The sequence below is a fragment of the Rhinolophus sinicus genome, linkage group LG03 (assembly GCF_036562045.2).
Source record: "Rhinolophus sinicus isolate RSC01 linkage group LG03, ASM3656204v1, whole genome shotgun sequence".
NCBI classification, from domain to species: Eukaryota; Metazoa; Chordata; class Mammalia; order Chiroptera; family Rhinolophidae; genus Rhinolophus; species Rhinolophus sinicus.
In genome coordinates, this window is record NC_133753.1 from 136,428,070 (window position 1) to 136,447,545 (window position 19,476).

Genomic DNA, 19,476 nt, shown 5'->3' on the forward strand with positions numbered 1-19,476 from the left:
TTAATATGACCTTTCATAGTTTAACTAGTTGTTAGACGTAACGATAGTAGCTATTATGTTTTGAACACTTACTACATCTAAAAATTCCAATATCTGAAGTCTGTGTGGATCTGTTTTTGATATTCCTACTGCTTTTCAGCCTTTGTTTGTTTACCTGATTGTGTATACTTGAAAATTATTTATGGAAATAATTTGAGGCCTAGGATTAAGGTTCCTTTTCTATGGAAAGAAATTGCCAGGTGCTTGGGAGATCCACCAATCTGGAACTGCCTTAAACAAAATTTAGAGCTTGAGGTTTCTGGACCAAACAGGCTATTTACTACTCTGTGTCTGGATTTTAAGGCCATTTGAAATCTGGTTTACTTCTGATTTACCATTAACCTGAAGGCATAGCCCCATGGAGTCTCAGCTTACTTTGATATTGGTTTCCTATATACCCCCCTCCTTGTGTGAGCCCTGGGCTGAATTTCTGTCCCACCAGCCCACAAGTCCTTTAAAATGAAAAATAAGTTTCTTAGGATCTGCAAATGGCAGAAGTGGCTTCCCTGCTCACTACCTGTCTGGGTTCCAGTTTTCCCTTTTAGTGGATGGGTTGGTTCAAAGAACCCAAGAGGCCATTAGTATTGAACACTGGAATGAAGTTCTTAGTATGTGCCAGCTGCTATGCTAGGCATTTTTACATAGTTTGTCATTTAATCCCAACAGTCATTCTTTACATGCTAAATACGGTTTTGAAAATATTTATGATGCACTTCTGATATAAAATGAAGAGTATAGTATACTTCTGATTTAAATTGAAACCATTCTTATAATTCACTTTCTTTTCCAGGTAAAATGTCAAATTCAATTTTTAAAAATTACAGATTTCAAATTGACTTTATGAAAACTATGATACTTCATATGTTTTTCTCATCTTTAGTATTGAGTTGATTATTGAAGCACTTATGAGCTTCCTGGTGCTCTGAACATTAGTTATTCATTTTACTAGGGACTACAGACATTTTTAAAATGCTGTATTTTCGTGGAGTAAAAAAACATGTTAGTTATGGTACAATAAGTTTTGTGGTCTCTCTTTTTATTTGTCTTTCTTTCACAGTCTTTTATATTGTTAGAAAATATGCGCATTTGTTTGGTACCACTGTAAAATCATGTAACTTTTGGACCTTTAATGAGTATTTTAAAATAGTAGAGTTGAAATGATCATAGTAGAAGAGATTTTCTTTCATAAAGATATTAAGCTGGTCTTTATAAAGCAGTAATTGTAAATTGATACTTAAAGAGTTTAGAAGTTGTGCATTTGATGAAAATGAACTTTTCAAATAATTAAATGGAAAGAATTTATTAGTCTTAATTTTTACTGTTTTGTGAAAGTTTATGCATTTATTTAAATAATTATTTTCTATTATAGGGAGGTGCAGTAGCAGGAAATGTGGCTCGTATTCTGGACTCAAATCATGGAAAGGTTAGTTTGTCCCAGTACAAAGGAGATGGTCTACTTCTTAAATATTATTATTGATGAGAGAATAATTTTTCTTCCTAGGCTTAGGGGTCACATCATGTCTAATACAGCACTACTTTTAGTCACTTTGAAGGGAGTTAATAAAGAGAATTGGTTAACATCCTTCTTTCTTGTGTAGAAGGCATTACTGTACACTGCAGTAAATCAGTTGGCTATGGGAAGCAGTTCAGCAGAAGATGAAAAAAATACTGCACTGAAGACCATTCAGAAGGCAGCTCTTCTTTCTCCAGGTGGATATAACATAATCTATTTCATTCATTGGGATTCTATTCACCTTTCATTTGTAACTTATAGGAGCAAAATTTATATTTTTGTGAAATAAGACAGGGACTTTTAAGAAAGCGTTTTAAGATTTTGCATATTATTTGATTATCTACATTTGGCTACTGATAATTAAGAGATAATCAATTATTAAAGCCGTCTAAAAGGAATAGCTGCTTAGAGATACTTTATTATTCATAACTTAAGCTGAATTATGTATTTTCAAGAAGTCGCTTTATTTGCATTTTCCATCAGTGTGGTTTAATGAGGTTTAACTATAGCTGCTAAATTATTTAGTCATTTGTGTGTGTAGTTAGCTCTGTGAAGAGTGGAGCTATGTATTCTGTGGTAACAGTTAGAAATGCCAAGGTGCTGGCCTTACCTGAGCTGGCTCTTCTTATTTCTAACCAGCTGTGTCATACGCGTGCTATGGACTGCGTATGGACTGACTGCATCAGCTGCCTCCAGTACCACTGGAGGAATGCCTTAGAGAACTAGAATGGCTAGCAGTGCAGGGGGATGAGGCATATTTTTGCAAAATATTATTTTTAATTTAAAATATAGCATTGAACCACTTCAAACATTAGTTAGATCGGAATGCTATTGATTTTGGCCAAGGACTATTGGGAAACAAATTGTACAAAGAACAAGTTCAGTGTTATCTTCACAATAAATTGTGAATGTCCTAACTAAATGGCAAAATATCTAACATTTCAGAGATTATTTTATAAAATAAGTGAACTGACCAATATCCTGTTGTTATCTTTCTTTTATGTTTGAAACAGAACAAAAAGAGACCCCAAACATTTGGGTTTGTCTGTGTTATACGTTGACTAAGTTCTGATTTTTGGAGGTGTTCTCAAGCAGGTATTAGAATTGCTCTCAAGAATTCTTACTGTAGAATCAGAAAGATAACAAGATCTGTTAGCATTTGATTGTGTTAAGTGGCATAAACTATAGAAAGGTGAGATTTCCCAGATAAGGTCCTTGTTAGTGATGTTTTCTGATTTTCCAGTGTTATCTGGAGGAATAATACATACTCAAGGAAGCAGGGTCATCATACAAGATGCTTCAAACAGGGACTGAGTGATGAAGATGAGTGCCCGTTTCAGACGTCTTTGGACAAGTCCTTGTAGATCTTTAGTCGAACAAAGTAGAGTTTTGATAGATGGTACTCCAAGGAATATTTTCCGAAATTTAAACATAACCCCAATAATTTAGAATTAAATGGAAAGAAATCTAATTTCTGCTAGATTAGTGTTACTGTTATATTAAGAGACATGTTTAACAAACTATTTAAAATTGTGTAGGTTTGTAGTTTATATGTATATATACTTATATGTATATATACTTATGGGTATATATATATATATAGTACATATGTGTATATACTATATATATAATATATATATATATATATATATAGTACATATGTGTGTATACTATATATATAATATATATATATTTACGTTATCACTTTGTTTCATAGGGAATTTGAGTTGCTGATTATCTATGGAAGAGTTAATGAAAACAGCAATTCTTTTGAATTGTCACAGAAGAAATTGCTGCCAGATAATGTCCATTCCCCTCCCAAAATCTGAACAATAGAATATCCTAAGACCCTAGAGGGGTTGTTTACTTAATCTTAGGAGTAAGTCAATATTCAGAAATTGAGTCTATCTCAGTTGGAATTATAGGATTTTAGACCTGATAGCACTGGAGCCATCATCTGGATCATTTGCCTTATTTTATAGAAAAATGAGTCTCAAAGGAAAAGCTGCCACTGTGAATTAGTGGCATTGTTAGACCTAATGCCCAGATCTAAGACTCAGTCACATGCCTTTCCCTATATAGTAATCAGATCCTGTCATAAATTCTAGGTAATGGTCCCCATTTTCTTATTCTCAAATTTGATTATGACTTACGTTATTTTAAATAAGGTAGTCATAATCTGGGGAAATTATTTTGTATTATAGAAGTATGTATTTAAATTTTTGTAAAACTTTTATCTGCATAATATTTCTAATGATTCTTGTACTATTAGCAGTGACACTGATGATCTGTAAATGAAATAGATATATATTTTAGACATTTGATAGGAGATATATTAGATAGGCAGTTATATAAGAAAAAATATAAAACTAAAGCTAAAAAGTATGTTTAAATGATTATATTGTTAACTAGCACCCCCTTGTGGAACTTTAAAATTATCCATTTGTGTTTCAAGAGCAGGACTAAAATATTAACCATTCACACGAACAGCAAAATATTATTTATAAAATTTAAAAAAAATGAAAGATAAAAAAATAAAAGAGCAAACAAGTTTTAAAAACGTTCTAAGTTCGAAATGCTCTTGTAGCTTTTTCAATTGACAACTAAATTTCTTAAAAAGAAGAGTCTATACTCTTATTCTCTTTCTATTATTACCTCCTCAGTTTACGGCTGTCAGACTTCTCTCCTACCCCTGAAGCTGCTACTAAGGTGGGAAGGAAGGAAGGAAAAGATATATATTAATATAATTGTTTCACTTGGAATGATAAAGTGACTGTGGTGCGAGGCTCTTAGAACACAGGTGAAATGCAGTTGTCCTGAGCTTTTCGTTTGGCTCAAACTTTTCTTAAGAACTGGGAAATTGTGTTATCTTGCTTTTCCTGTTAGTGAGCTTTTAAAACGGGCTGAATAATGACGTGAGTGTCTGTTTGACACTTGTCCTGCATGAAAGTGAATATAATTGACCTTTCCACAGTAGCACAATAATCTAGGCAACTGAGCGAACCAGCTATGGAAGAAGAGCTTAATTTTTTTTCTTTTGGTATTTGCAAACGCCCCCATTTTTGGTCGTTTTTCAGCGACATTGTGATATTAGCAAGCCTTTAACTGTATTTCCTATGCTTAGGTGATCCTGCTGTCTGGGCTGCACTAATGGCAGCCTGTCATGCTGATGACAGAATAGCTCTAGTGAACAACACTCAGCCAAAGAGGATGGACTTATACTTGGCACTGTTATCTGCTGTTTCTGCTTCAAGTAAGTTTTAAAAAGCATTTTATACATGATAAATTCAGGGTGAAGGACTCAGAAGGATAGTGTCAAAACATAGTGGGAACAAGCAACCCTTCACTAAAGGCTGTTATGGTCTCATTTAACAAAGTTTAAAAACAAGCCTTGAAAAGATCAAATCATTTCCGAGAAGTTTAACTGCTTACAGAACAAAGCTCAAGAACATTATAGGAAAACAAAAACATCCAGCATTCAACAAGGAATTAATAAAATGCACAATGTCTGATATACAGTTAAAACTTAATAGACTTGCAAAGAAGCAGAAACATACCACTCATAATGAGGAGAAAAATCAATCAGTAGAAACAGATCCACAAATGGCACATGATAGAAATCTCTTTAAAATGTAATTGACCATTTAAAGCACATATGACAACAATAGCACAAAGGCCAGGAGGGGAAAATAAAAGTATTCTGTTGTAAAATTTTTATATTGTAAGTGAAGTGGTATATTATTACTTACAGGTAGGTTGTGACAGGTTAAAGATGAATACAGTAAAAAAATACATTGGTAGCTAATAAGCCACCAAAGTAGTTAAGTTAGAATGACATATAACAGAAGAGGAAAAGGGAACAAAGACTATATAAGGCAAATAGAAAACAAGAACAACATGTTAGAGTTCAACCCAACCATATCAATAATCAAGTTAAATGTTAATGGTCTAAATACCCCATTTAAAAGACAGAGATTTTTCAGATTGGATAAAAAAGCAAGAGCCAACTATACTGCCTAAAAGAAACATACAGACAAAATATAAATGTATATTTAAATACAAAGCAAAAAAGCCGAAAAAGTAAAAGGATGGAAAAAGATATACAATGCCAAAACTAATCAAAAGAAAGCTAGAGTGGCCATGTTGATTTCAGACAAGTAAGATTTCAGACCAAAGAATATTGCAGTGATAAGGAGGGTCATTTCACAATGGAATCAATTCATCAAGAGGACATAATAACAATATAGGCATACCTCATTTTAGTGCGCTTTGCTTTATAGCACTTTGCAGACGTTGCATTCTTAACAAATTGAAGATTTGTGGGAACCCTGCATTGAACAAGTCTGTGAGCACGATTTTTCTGACAGTATTTGCTCACTTCGTGTCTCTGTGTCATATTTTGATAATTCTCACAATATTTCCACCTTTTTCATTATTGTATTTGTTACGGTGATCTATGATCTTTGCTATTACTAATTGTTTTGGGGCACCACAAGCCACACCCCTATAAGATGGCAAACTTAATTAGTAATTGTTGTATGTGTTCTGACACACCACCAACCCATGAGTTTTCCATCTCTCTCCCTCTCTCTCTCCCTCTCCTTGGGCCTTCCTATTCCCTGACACAGCAATAACGTTACAATGGCCTCTAAATGTTCAAGTGAAAGGAAGAGTCAATTGATGCGGCAAATTTCATTTTTGTCTTATTTTAAGAAATTGCCACATCCACCCCAGCCTTTAGCAACCACCACTCTGATCAGTCAGTAGCCATCGATATCCAGGCAAGACCGTCCACCAGCAAAAAGATTACAACTTACTGAAGGCTCAGATGATTAGCATTTTTAGCAATAAAATATTTTTTGATTAAGGTATATACATTGTTTTTTACATACAGAGGGTGCCAAAAAAAAATGTATACACATTTTAAGATACAAAAAAATTGTATTAAAATTGTAATACTCAATATATACTGATAATAAAGGATGAATACAATTCATGTTTCACTTCTGCAAATACCAGAGGTGCTCAAAGTGATTACCATCAGCATCCAGACATTTCTGATTATGGTGAGCTACTGCCTGAGCAACGTTGAGCAAAGTGTCTACTTGTATTGCTGCGCATGCTGTTTCAATTTCTTCACACAGTACCATGCATTTCAAAGTTATCATGAATGTGTGCAATTGTTTGGTGAGTTGGACGTTCTGTTGCATATTCACGCCTCCAATTGTTGTTGTACTTCCACAACATTCTCGAATTTCAAATACCACTTCAAGATGGTCTTGCGCTCCTCCAATGACAACTGTGCTTTCACCATTTTCTTTGAATGTCCTGCCTGTTGCATGGTGACGCTAGCATTCATTTGATTAACACTATCTTTTGAGCGAATGTCATACTACACATTGTTACTGTAATTCAATTCAATTTCGAAAAGTAATACGTAGCGAACAGCTCTTAAAATGTGTATACATTTTTTTGGCATCATCAGGATAATGCTATTGCACACTTAATACACTACAGTGTAGTATAAACATAACTTTTATATACACTGAGAAAACAAAAAATTAGTGTGACTCATTTTATTGCAGTGATCTATACCTGAACCCGCAATATCTCTGAGGTATGCCTGGAATAAACATTTAGGCACTGATTAACAAAGCTTCCAAAGACACAAAATGTGCATTGTATTTAATAATAAAATAGGTAGAAAAAAAATGCATGGAGCAAAACCTTATAGAACTGAAAGGAAAGGTAGACAAATCCACAGTTATAGTTAGAGGTTTCAACCCTCTTCGATTAGTTGATAGAACAATTGGACAGCAAAATCAGTAACGATGTAATAAAGACTTGAGCAACACTGCCAACTATCTTGACCTAATGGGCGTTTGTAGGACTCCCACCCACAGCAGGATGCGTGCTATTGTCAAGTGCACACAGGACATTCGCCCAAATATATTATGGGCCATAAAACAGGTTTAAATTTAAAAGGATTCAGATCATACAACATATGTTATCTTAATACAATGAAATTAAATTAGAAACCAGTAACGAAAATATCTGGAAATACCCCAGTATTTGGAAATTAATTACCCTACTTCTAAAAACTCCGGGTCAAAGAATAAATCAGAAGGGAAATTACAAAATATTTGAATTGAATGAAAATAAACAACATAACAGAATTCTACAGTGCTATTAAAGCACGGTTAATAGGGAAATTTATAGCCTTCAGTGTCTACAATGGAAAATAAGAAAAGCCTCAATCAATGACCTCGCATCTACCTTAAGAAACTACAAAAAGGGAAAGGAAATTAAACCCAAAGCAGACAAAAGAGAAATAATAAAGAGTAGAGATCAATAAAATAGAAAACAGAATCAACAAAAGTGAAAATTCTTTGAGAAGATCAATACGATTAATAAACCTCTAGCCAGTCATGGGGGGGGAAGGCAACAAATGTCAGAAATGGATCCGGGTACATCACTATAGCTATTAAAAGGCTTACGAATAAGTTTATGCCATTAAATTTGGCAACTTAGTTGAAATTTACAAATTCCTTAAAGACAACAAAGCTTACTTAAGAAATAAACTGAATAGCTTTGTATCTATTAAAGGCACTGAGTTTATAGTGAAAAATCTTCCCACAAAGAAAACTCCTAGAAAAAGATGATAATACATCATAATCAAGTGCAGTTTATCCTAGGAATGCAAGCCTGCTTTGACATTTGAAAATGAATGTCTCTTACCATGTTAACAATTGTGAAAGATGCCAAAGAGTTTACACTTTATGCTTCCATTTATAAGAAATTTTAGAAAATTCAAATTGATCTATTTTGACTAAAAACAATTAGTGGTTGCTTGGAGACATAGGATAAGAGGAGGGGATGTAGACTGGGGACAGAAGTGATTACAAAGGGGCAGGAGGAGACTTAATGATGAGTATGTTCATTATCTTGATTGTGGTGATGGCTCATAGATTTATACTTATGCCAAAGCTCATCAAACTGTACAGTTTGAATATGTGCATATGAGCAGTTTATTTTGTGTCATTAGATTGCAGTAAATCTTTAAATTTTTCAATGACTTATTTTCACTTTTACTGTAGATGTAATGATTTTTCATACAAGTCACAAGTATATAGGTCTTAAGTTATTCAACCACAAATAATCCTACCATGAAACTTTTCAGAAACCTGTCTCATGTCAGGATAGTCTGTGGTATTCCAGTGACACATGTAAGTTTTATGCATATATCTTATTGTAATACTTATTACGTAGCAACTAATTACTCCTCTGCAAACACATTATAAATTGCAGAAGAAAGTAACATTGATGGTTTTTATTTATAGTTCAAGACAAAGGATTTCTTGAAAATTACAACGTGTCTCTTGAAAAGTGGTCTCTCTCCCAAGCTGTCACTGGTCTAGTAGACACAGGAAGAATATCTGAAGCTGAAGCCCTTTGCACAAAGGTATTGTTACGGTATTGAGCATTGAGATTTATGGATTCTTGTCGTATGTAGAAAATAACTTCAAAAATAGAATGCATGTTATTTAAAGAGCATATGGTGGCAGGGATGTTAATAATGATGACGATAGCAGCCAACATTTACTGAGGACTCACCATTACCCAGTCACTACATTTAGCAGTTTGTGTTTGAGCTTTACAGCAATCCTATTGACATAGATTTTTATAATCATCCCCATTTTTACAAATGAAAAAACTAGTGCTTAGAGAGGGGCTCCCAGCTGGAAATTGATAGACTTGCCATTTGAACTCACATTTGTTTGACTCCAGGACCCAAGCTCTAAATAGATTTTTGTTTCTTTTTTCTTTTCTTTTTTTTTTTTTTTTTTTTGGTACCATTAGGGAGGTAGTATTTTCCTTTGCTTTCTGGTTACTCCCTTCAGAGTAGTTTTTACATTCCTGGAATGTAGACTCTGTGAGTAAATTCTTAGCACTTTGGCTAGCACAAAATAGGGACCCAGTAAATGTTTACTGAATGAATAAATCAGTTTCATAAACCTACTCAGAAGTAATTTAACGAGTTAGAAGAGTTTTAAACATCACTTTTCCAGAAAATGTCATGTTTATAAATATTTACCGGGGAGATTGTATTGTCTTTCTAGAAGTTTTTTGAAAGATCAGTATAAATTTGACAGAGAAAGAATGAATTTTTGAAGATCCCTTAGGTACTCGAATTCTCATAGGAATAAATTTTCCATTTTATTTAAGAAATTCCAACTACGTTCAGGACAGGTTAGTATTATATAGTGAGAGTTTAGTAAACATAAATTGACAGTGGCTACACTCTTTCTGACAGAATAAAGGAACTTTTATGAACCTTTCCTTGTCATTTTTTTGTTTCAATCTCTTAGGAAAAAAAACAATCAAGTACGTTTTAGAAATAAATATATTTAAGACTATGACCTAATTAGTCAGAGGCTTGTGAGGAACAATCAATAAAGGAAGAAATATTTAAAACAATAGTAAAAGGACTTGTTTAGATAAATTTCTTTAACTTCTTCCATATGTGTATGTGGAAAGAGATACATAAACACACACACACACACATATATGTGTGTGTGTCTATATATATATATATTTTAATACATTTGTGTATGTATATGTGTGTTAGGATATAAAATAGCAGCTTAGGGAAATAGGTAAATGGGTCATTTCTTCTACTCTCAATGTGTAAGAAATCTTTGCTTGGAGGAGGGACATGTAATATCTTTGTTAAGAGGTTGAAAAAGGAAAAAAATTTATTGCTCTTTCCTGTTTACATAGTATTGTTTCTTCCAATAGAGTTAGACTTCACTGCTAATTTTATATTTTCTTAGTTGTGCTATTTCCATTCAGAACCTAAAGTTCTTAGGATATCACCTGAGAATAAACCAAGTCAAAGGGACATACTAAATCTAAAATAAATGACTTATAAACTACAATAATACCGTTGCCAATTTTAAAGATTCTTTAAATACAGAGTTTGATACTCCCAAGATGTGCAGGGTCTGTTTATTTACTTGCAAAGTTGTTTATTTTTTTAATAAGAAAAGGTCAAAATTTTTGTTTCTTAACATGGAGAGTAGCTTAATTGCCTTTTATATTTAAGAACCTATTTGATATATTTCTATTTGGGGTTTACATTTTAGAATTTAAAAAGTAATCCTGACCAGCCAGCTGTTATCTTACTTTTGAGACAAGTTCAGTGTAAACCACTCTTGGAATCCCAAAAGCCTCTCCCAGATGTTGTACTTGAAGAGCTGAAAAAAACAGTCATGTCCAACTCAGCCTCTGTTCCAGCTTGGCAGGTAAATTCTCTCTTTTCTTACATGAGTCCTGAATTAAAATATTCTATAGCATTAGCTGCTCCATTTTTATTTGTCTTGCCATTAAACTCACCATGACCTGAAACTTAAAAAACAAAACAAAACCAAAAACACAACTCACCATGTATCGTTTTCAAGATTTAAAGGGTGTTGTGGTCAGAGGAACTAAGGAAGTTAATACTAATTTAGGATCTGCTATAATGCTTCAAAGCTTTCTTAATTGTTGATTATAAATTTTCTCAATTTAAAACAATGTTGAAAACACTGTCTTTTACATGGGGTTGATGAGAGCTAAAGAAGCGTTACAAATGTTATAGTAAGGTTACCATAATGGTGTTTAACTCTGCTTCTAAAAGGGAAATAATGTAATTTTCCCTTAGCTACTTTGAAGCCATTCAGGCCAAGCATTTTCTTTATGGGAAATTTTTCTTTTATTGCAGATTGAATTTCTTTAATAGACATAAGATTTTAAGATTTTCTGTGTATTTAGCTTTGGTGAGTTGCAAGGAATTTGTCCAGTGCATCTCGGTTTCAAATTTATTGGCATAAAGTTGTTCATGATATCTTCTTTTCAATGTTTGTAAAATCTGTAATGATTTTCCCTTTTTTATTCTTATGTTGGTAATTTTTTTCTATTTTTTTGATAACATAACCAATTTTATTAACTTTTGAAAGAACCAACTTTTTGTTTTGATTTTATTATACTTTATTTACGTTACTGATTTCTTCTCTATTATTTACTTTGTATGGATTTAGTTTTTTTCACCTAGCTTCTTGAGATAGAAACTTATGTCACAAATTTTTCATTTTTCTCCAGTGTATGCACCCCACAAGGTTTTATGTAGTGCCTTCATTTTCATTCATTTAAAAATGTTTTCTAATTTCCATTCAGATTTCTTCTTTGAGTCATGTTTTTTTTGAAATGTGTTGCAAAATTTCTGACATGTAGGCATCTTTCTGTTACTGACTTTTAGTTTAATTCTACTTAATCTGAATATACTTTGTATGATTTCAGTTTTTTGAAATTTGTTCACACTTGCGTTATGACCCAGCATATGGTCAGATTGGTAAATGTTGCATACAACTTGCAAAGAATATGTATTCTGCAGTTGTCGAGTATCTTCTAAATATGTCATTTAAGTCAAGCTAGTTAATTATATTTACATTTTCTATATCCTTAGTAATTTTTTATCTGTTTCTTTTATCATTGTTGAGATAGGTGTGTTCAAATCTCCAACTGGGATTCTGCATTTGTCTGTTTTTTTCTTTCATTTCTGTCAACTTTTGCTTCATAAATTCTGTGTTATTAGGTGTATACAAATAGTGTTATTTCTTCCTGTTGAATTGACTCATCATTATGAAACAGCCTGCTTTATCTCTTAATATTTTTTGTCTTAAAGTCTGCTTTATTGGATATTAATACAGCTATACAAACTTTTTTTTGGTCAGTATTTACATGGTATATCTATCTGTTTTCACATTGTATTTTGATTTTGTTCCTATCTTTGCCATCTTGGGAGACTTTTTAAGACTTCAGACTGGGGGTGGCTAGTAAGCTATCGCTAATAGAATGGCCAAAAATGCTACCCCTTCCCTGACCTGGGATTTTTGTTTTTTGGTCACAAAACGAAAAAATTAATTTCATCAAAGTTTACTGAATTTGTTGGAAGTAGAATACCAGACTGTTAAACTGAAATCTTTTGGGTTCTTCTTCCTTTCTGTTTTTCAGTGGTTGGCATACATATATCAGTCCCAAGGAATGATGGGTGCTGCAGAGATGTGCTACAGAAAAAGTCTACAGGTGGCTTCCCAACAGGGCAGTTGGAGTGGGAAGCTCTCAAGTCTGTTGAGACTAGCACTGCTTGCATTAGAAGTCTGCATGGTAAGATCATGCAATAATTATGATCATGAAAAATTGATTTTTTAATTTTTCTTTCAGGTGAAAGATTTCTACATAGTGATATTCTATTGTTTCATCGCCTTCTAGTGTGGTCTCCTGATAAACTTTGTATTTGGGCTCTTGATGAACATAAGAGTAACATAAATCCATAGACTCCAACCAAACATTCTGTGTTTGGAGAAAAAACATAAAGATTTCAATTTTAAAAGTTGAATTATGGCAGAATATACAGTTTTGTTTCTTGGCAATTTAAGTTAGAATTAACCCAGCTACTCTTATGTGACAAAGATACCAATAATTAACATTTTCAGTCATTTCTTTGTTCAATTTGACATTCTGTAGGAGGGATGTCTAGCAATTTTTGACTTGACATCGTGTTTTCCGATGCGAAGTTAGGTATATTAATCTAAAAGTCTTATATGGTAGTGTGGAAAACTCTTTAAGATAAATGTTGAAGTGGATGTGTGGGGAGGCAAATTGCTTAACAGTGTGTATGATATCTTATTTGAGTGGAGGTGTGTGTGGTATATATTTTTAAGAATATATATCTGTAAAAACGTGTGTGTGTGTGTGTGTGTGTGTGTGCTTATAAGCACATAGGAAGATACAAAAAATATAAAACAAACTTAATGACAGTTACTTTGGATAATATAACGGGGTCTGTAAGGGATGGTAAAGGAGAATTTTTCATTTCATAGCCTATGATAGTGTTTGAATTTTTTTGTTATCATATGCATGTTACTTCTGTAGTTAAAAGATAAACTGTCATTTTTCATTTTACAAGGTTAGAAGAAATTATCCTAGATAGGCCTGAATTAACTTATGCTTTTGCCATAGTGATCCATTGCCAGTGCTACTTCTTTCACTTGACATTTTGACAAAGAAATATAAGAATTAGGACCTTTTTTCAGCTTTGATGCTATTACTGTAGAGGATATTTAAGACCCCCTTAGGTCAAGGGCTATGTGTAGTCATCTTTTCATCCTTGCTTTACCATTCTGCCTTGTACCTAAGAGCTCCTAAGTGGTTTTTGAATGAATGAATGAATGAATGAATGAATGAATGAATAATGGCTGTCAAATTGAGGTGATTTGAGTGGAAAGAAATGGTGGTTAATGGTAATTGTAGGCCACCAAACATTTTGTTTTGTTTATCCAGTCTCTATCTATATTTAACACAAGTCTGTGATGTCGGTAGCTGGTGAGCTGTGGAAGCCACACAGAGCGCCTGTTCGTGTTCTTGAATGTGAACTGGAGAAGTATGTGCTCTTTCAGTCTAGCTGATTATTTGTTAGTTAATAAATATCACTTAGTAGTGTGGGGTTTTTTTGTTTGTTTGTTCTTAAAGATGGGAAATTAAATCTGACCTGGACTAAAACAATAATAGCAAACATGTATAGTACTTAGCCTTGCTAGGCACTGTTGCAGTGCTTCACTCATGCTAACTAATACGCACAATGATGTGGGATTTAGCTTCGGTTTAGTAATATCCATATATACCTGCCCCTTTCCCCAACCACCACAAAAGTGTTTTCTCTAAGCTTTGCTTTGGAACATTTGAAAGCTTGCTTCCTGGCATGTGTCGGCAGTTTGGCTCAAATAAACTCTTACAAAAACTCAAACAAACAAACAAACGAACAAATAAATAAATAAAAGACTTGGTTGTGGTTCTGTTATTTACTACCTGTGAAAACTTTAGCCAATTAAGCTGTTTATAGCGCCCACTTTTTTTTTTGTAATAGTGGAGATAATAATACCTGCTTTGCCTTCTTATAAAGTTGTTATGAATATCAAATGAAATAACATTTACAAATGTATGTGGTCATAAACCTTAGAGCACTGTCCTAACTTAATTTGGTCTTGTTATAAGACTTGACACCCAACAATTATAAGGAGACGCCCTATTTCTATGGTAAATAGATGGCATGGTGCAGAAGAGGGGTATATTAAAATTAGACTGTTTTATGAGAGGCTACTGTATGGGTGATAATATATGAATTGGATATTAAACTGAAAGTTTCAACCAAGATATTACATATCAGGTTCCAAAGTGCAATATTAGAGGAAGATACAGATTTTTGAAGAAGGTAGAAGACTAACCTGTATGGAAGCTATAAAGGGATTAGAAGAGTGCAGTTGGAGAAAGATTGTAAAGAAATTTCTTTGGAGAGTGTTGTTGCCTCCCCATCTTCTCTCTGGCACATTTCCACACAGAGATGCTCACAAAATGAGGAAGGAAGTGCTGCCAGAGACAGGGAGGCCTTGATGTGGGACCTCTGTGGGCCTGGAGGCACATGTCTAGAAGCATGTGGACAGCTGCCTGGCACAGTCCTCAGACGCCATGGCTCTCGACCTGCTGTGTGAGGACAGGGAAAAAGAGTTGCTAGTGTTTTGGAAAGTGACCACGTGCTTCAAGGAGAGAGTGATTAGCAGGGTGAATCCCAAAGGTGGGTAGGAGTCTGTGCTTGGGTACCACAGAGGGAGGGACTGAAGGAGAGTTTCTGCAGCATAGTGTAGGGGTCAGCAGCACTCCTGGGGTTTGGTAGCTCGAGGAATGAGCAATACCAAATGTGGGAGGAGATTGGGGAGGAATTCTGTTGGATCCTATCCAGTAGGGCCACATAGAGGAGTGATGGGATCTCAGCACAAAGGAAGCCAGAGGCTTCCAGATCGCTCAAGGATGTGAAAAGAGGGGACAGAATGGAGTACACTCACCCAGGTTAGAGGACCTTCAGGTCAGCAGGACTGCCTCATGGGCATGCGTCCTGTGCAGTGCAGGGCGCTCCGCACCAGATGTAATGCTCTATAGTCGCTGTCTTGAAATGCTGAATCATTTTTGAACAAAGGGCGTTGTTATTTTGCACTGGGCCCTACAGATTCCATAGCTGGTCCTATGAGAAGAGACTACCCATGAAGTTAGGGATCTCTGATAAAGCCAGGAAAGTCTGGGTGAGAAAAAGAGCTATAAATATTTGTCAGGCCCAGAGAGCTCCACATTATCTTACAATGGCACTAATCAAATACAAACTGCAGGTATTTCAGTAGGGGCCTGAAACTGCAATTAGCAAGCAAAGATACAAGTGTTGGGAGGAGGAACCAGCTGTCTGATAGCCATCCCCTAGCTGGGAGCTGAGGAAAGAGGAGTGGGGAGCATATTACCTTTAAATGAAGAGTGAAGTGTTGAAAAGAAGAGGACATTCTAATTAAGACTGTGTTTACGAATCAGTAGAAGCAAATGGATGTAAGAGTCATGAGGTCTACTGAATTGCCATTAGGGACAGAGGAAAGATCTCCCTCATATAATAAATTTTTAAGACATAATGGGAAGACATTTATTTTAAGACATAAAATAAATGCATTCTAATCACATTATTTAATATACAGTTACATATAGCAACTTTTTCCCTATATAATAATCTTTGGGCTAACTTTACAAAATATATGATGAGTTCTAGGAATTTAGAGAGTGTATTATGAAAGCAACCAGTGAGAGTTTTGTGTTCCTGGTTTTTAAAAATATATTAGGAATAATTTTATTAGTATGGGCGTTTCCTTATTTTTTTTTATGAGTTGTACCCAAGGTCCCGTTGCTCTTGTCATTATAAAAGATGTCTCACAACCTCTGTTCTGTTTTCAATTCATTATCTTTATAGCTTCCTCTTCCTTGATTACACAAATTACTGTTGCCTGTGCTGCTCTAGGAGTTTATTACGCTAACATTTTTTTTTTATCATTTAGTATGTGAGACGGATTATGTGTTGACTCATTATATTAACTTTATTAAAATGTGTATTCTAGCTATCTGTAATTATGAAATCTTGGTTACAATTTGAGTTTTTTTAATGAAAGATTTTAAATGCATTTTTTTTCTTCTTACATAATTCAGTAGAGTGTCCATTTTATTTTCAGTTACTCTTTCTTAGGAAATACTTCCCTCTGTTATTTCTGAGTCAGTACATATGATAAGAAACTAAAGTTTGCAATCTAAGTAATGTATAGACACCTTAACATTTCCTCCATAAAGTGAAATTCTTAAAAAAGTTTTTCAGTATGACTTTGATTTGATTTCTTTATCTCTGATCTGCTTTGCACCTTTTTTTCCATATTGGGATTTTATGAAAATATTTTATTTCAGCCTTTCCTCTCTCCTTAGATAATTTTTGAAATGTAGAACTTTATATTTATCACTATCAGTTAAAGAATCATGTTAAATTGAGTTTTGTATATTTGGTGGACCATAGGGTTAGTAACTGATAGACTTTATTCACCTATATAATAGAACAGTACATTTTCTTTTAGCAAATATTTTAGTGTTTTTTAAGCTGTGTTTCCTCTTTGAGAACCTCCTTTATCCCAGTCTACCCTGTTTTCTAGCTCTTTAAGGGCAGGAATCAGATTTTAATCATTTTGTAGGATTATTCTCCCTGTAGCATTTACATGGCAACTTAGACAAGTTAGGCATTCAATAAATAAGAGTTCAACTTCAATCTTTTAAGGTAAACATGTCAAAAGCTTTGATTTGCTATTTGTCTTATGTTTTTACAGGCTAACATTCCCAATGATCATTGGCCGTCCTTGGTTCAAGAAGCTACAGCTGAGGCTTTGAAACTTTGCTTTTGTCCACTAGCTGTCCTTTTACAAGCTTTGTTACAGTTCAACCGCAAAATGGGGGCAAGGTGTGAGGACTCTTGGTTCATTTTTTTTCTTGGAAATATTTCTCACTTTTAATCCTTCTAGGAAGCAAAGATTTAGAATTAGTTTTACAAACTTTGTCATTATTCATATATCAGTGTCTACTTTGGAAAGGCTGGTTCTAGTAACCCACCCAATAAGGAAGAAAATAAAGTCTTACACTTATCTAAAAATAGTAATTTGGTATACAGAAAATATGAGAGATTTGGCATGATGGCATTTCAAGTGAGGAAGGCCTTGGAGTTTTTGTTCTTTATTGTCTTAGAATGGGCCAATAGTGTAATGCAGATTCTAGAAACAAACAAAACCAAACAGACCCACATTGAAGGCTAGACTGACTTAAGTTCATGCAAAGCAATAAGCTATGAAAAGAGTAATAATAAATATTGAAAAGGCAGAGATATGTTATAATTAATGTGGGTTTTATAACTAGAAAATCCAAAAACTTCTCAGATAAAAACATAAAAATTCTAGCAGTCTTTTTATTGGAGGGTGGGGATAGGGTCTGATAAATTTGAAGAAAATTACTTAAAGGTCATATGGATGATAAAACAGACAAGAGTATTTCAACATTCTGGGCATAATATCTAGTTCTAATGGATACCACACATAACACAAAGCAACTGTAAGTAAAACAGTTGATTCAAAAAATTATTAGAATACAATAGGTGATGTAGACATAGAGCTTAATACATATAAATATGCTGCAAAGATCATATCAACAAAGTAGGAGTGAAGGAAGAATTAAGACCTATGGCTAATCAGCAATTTCAGTACCATTTATTAATATTTATTTATGGGCATTATTTTTAAATTAAATTTATTGGGGTGACAATAGTTGGTGAAATTACATAGGTTTCGAGTGTACATTTCTATAATACATCATCTTTATGTCACATTGTGTGCTCAACACCCAGAGTCAGTTCTCCTTCCATCACCATATCTTTTTTTTTTTTGACTGATTTCACCAAGAAATGTTTTTGGCTGGAATTTAAGCTTCCTAATGAACTCCTTCTGCTGATTCTCAGTGTGGGTTACTTAGAGGGCCTTACCCCCTTTCCCTAGTAATCTCTGTTAGCACCTCTCATAATTTTTATCACCACCAAAAATCAGCCCAAATAGACATACAGCATAAGAAAAAACAGTGTGCTTACTATGTGATTTCTATGTATAGGCATCCTTAAGACAAGTTCTTTAGCTCCTGCTTGAAACCAATGCTACTTTTAAGAATCCCTATTCAGCATTTCTGAGTCACCACTATTTACGTCGTTTCTACAAGTACAGAAGTCTTCAGAGTCATAGATGTTTGTAAATTAGAAAAAAATAAAATGAGAACACAGCTGTAAGTCAGCCTATTGTTACATGGGTTCCCATATTGTACATTCTTGAAAACATATACTAAAAGCCTGATAATACATACTTAGCCTCTAGTGTAGATGTTAAGTATTTCTCCTTGTTCCACTCTGTGTTATTTTTTATTATTTATTGATTTATTTTCTGCCAATTTGTAAAACAAATTAGTGGTAGAGCACTCAGAAGTGCACATAACAGGGGACTTTCCCTTATTCTATTTGGGATGAGCCTTAATTTACATATCTGCAAAATGGGAATAATAACAGCAATCTGCCTTACAAGGTCGTGAATGTTAAATGTGAACATATATGTAAAGCACTTAGCATTAGTACCAAGCAAATAATAAAGAATAAATGTTACCCATTATTACGTATATTTTTATGTGAATAAAAAATTCATGAAGTAATCAGCACCACATATGCAAAAGAATGAGAAAGGTAATGTGTGTGTGAGTCCAGTCTGTGAATTATTTTATATTCATTTATATGCTTGGACTAAATGTAAATATCTTTTCCCCAGAGAGACACGGCGACTTTTGGAGAGAGTGGTGTATCAGCCTGGGTATCCCAAATCTATTGTGTCAACTGCACGTTGGTACCTACTGAGACACTTACATGCCAAAAATGACTACGAGCTCATTAATGTAAGTCATTGATT

At 34.0% G+C, this 19,476-nt stretch overlaps 1 protein-coding gene across 3 annotated transcripts in view; it reads left to right on the forward strand.

The window, feature by feature from the left end:
* The window catches only part of SKIC3 (SKI3 subunit of superkiller complex), a 74,176-nt gene that overhangs the window by 51,967 nt on the left and 2,733 nt on the right, over positions 1–19,476 (forward strand). For all 3 annotated transcript variants that reach the window (XM_019727881.2, XM_019727884.2, XM_074328705.1), the window contains exons 36-43: positions 1,409–1,462; positions 1,638–1,749; positions 4,677–4,805; positions 8,893–9,014; positions 10,699–10,857; positions 12,605–12,757; positions 17,320–17,450; positions 19,339–19,462. In XM_019727881.2, the coding sequence (XP_019583440.2) occupies positions 1,409–1,462; positions 1,638–1,749; positions 4,677–4,805; positions 8,893–9,014; positions 10,699–10,857; positions 12,605–12,757; positions 17,320–17,450; positions 19,339–19,462 (984 nt within the window). The remainder of the gene's footprint in view (positions 1–1,408; positions 1,463–1,637; positions 1,750–4,676; positions 4,806–8,892; positions 9,015–10,698; positions 10,858–12,604; positions 12,758–17,319; positions 17,451–19,338; positions 19,463–19,476) is intronic.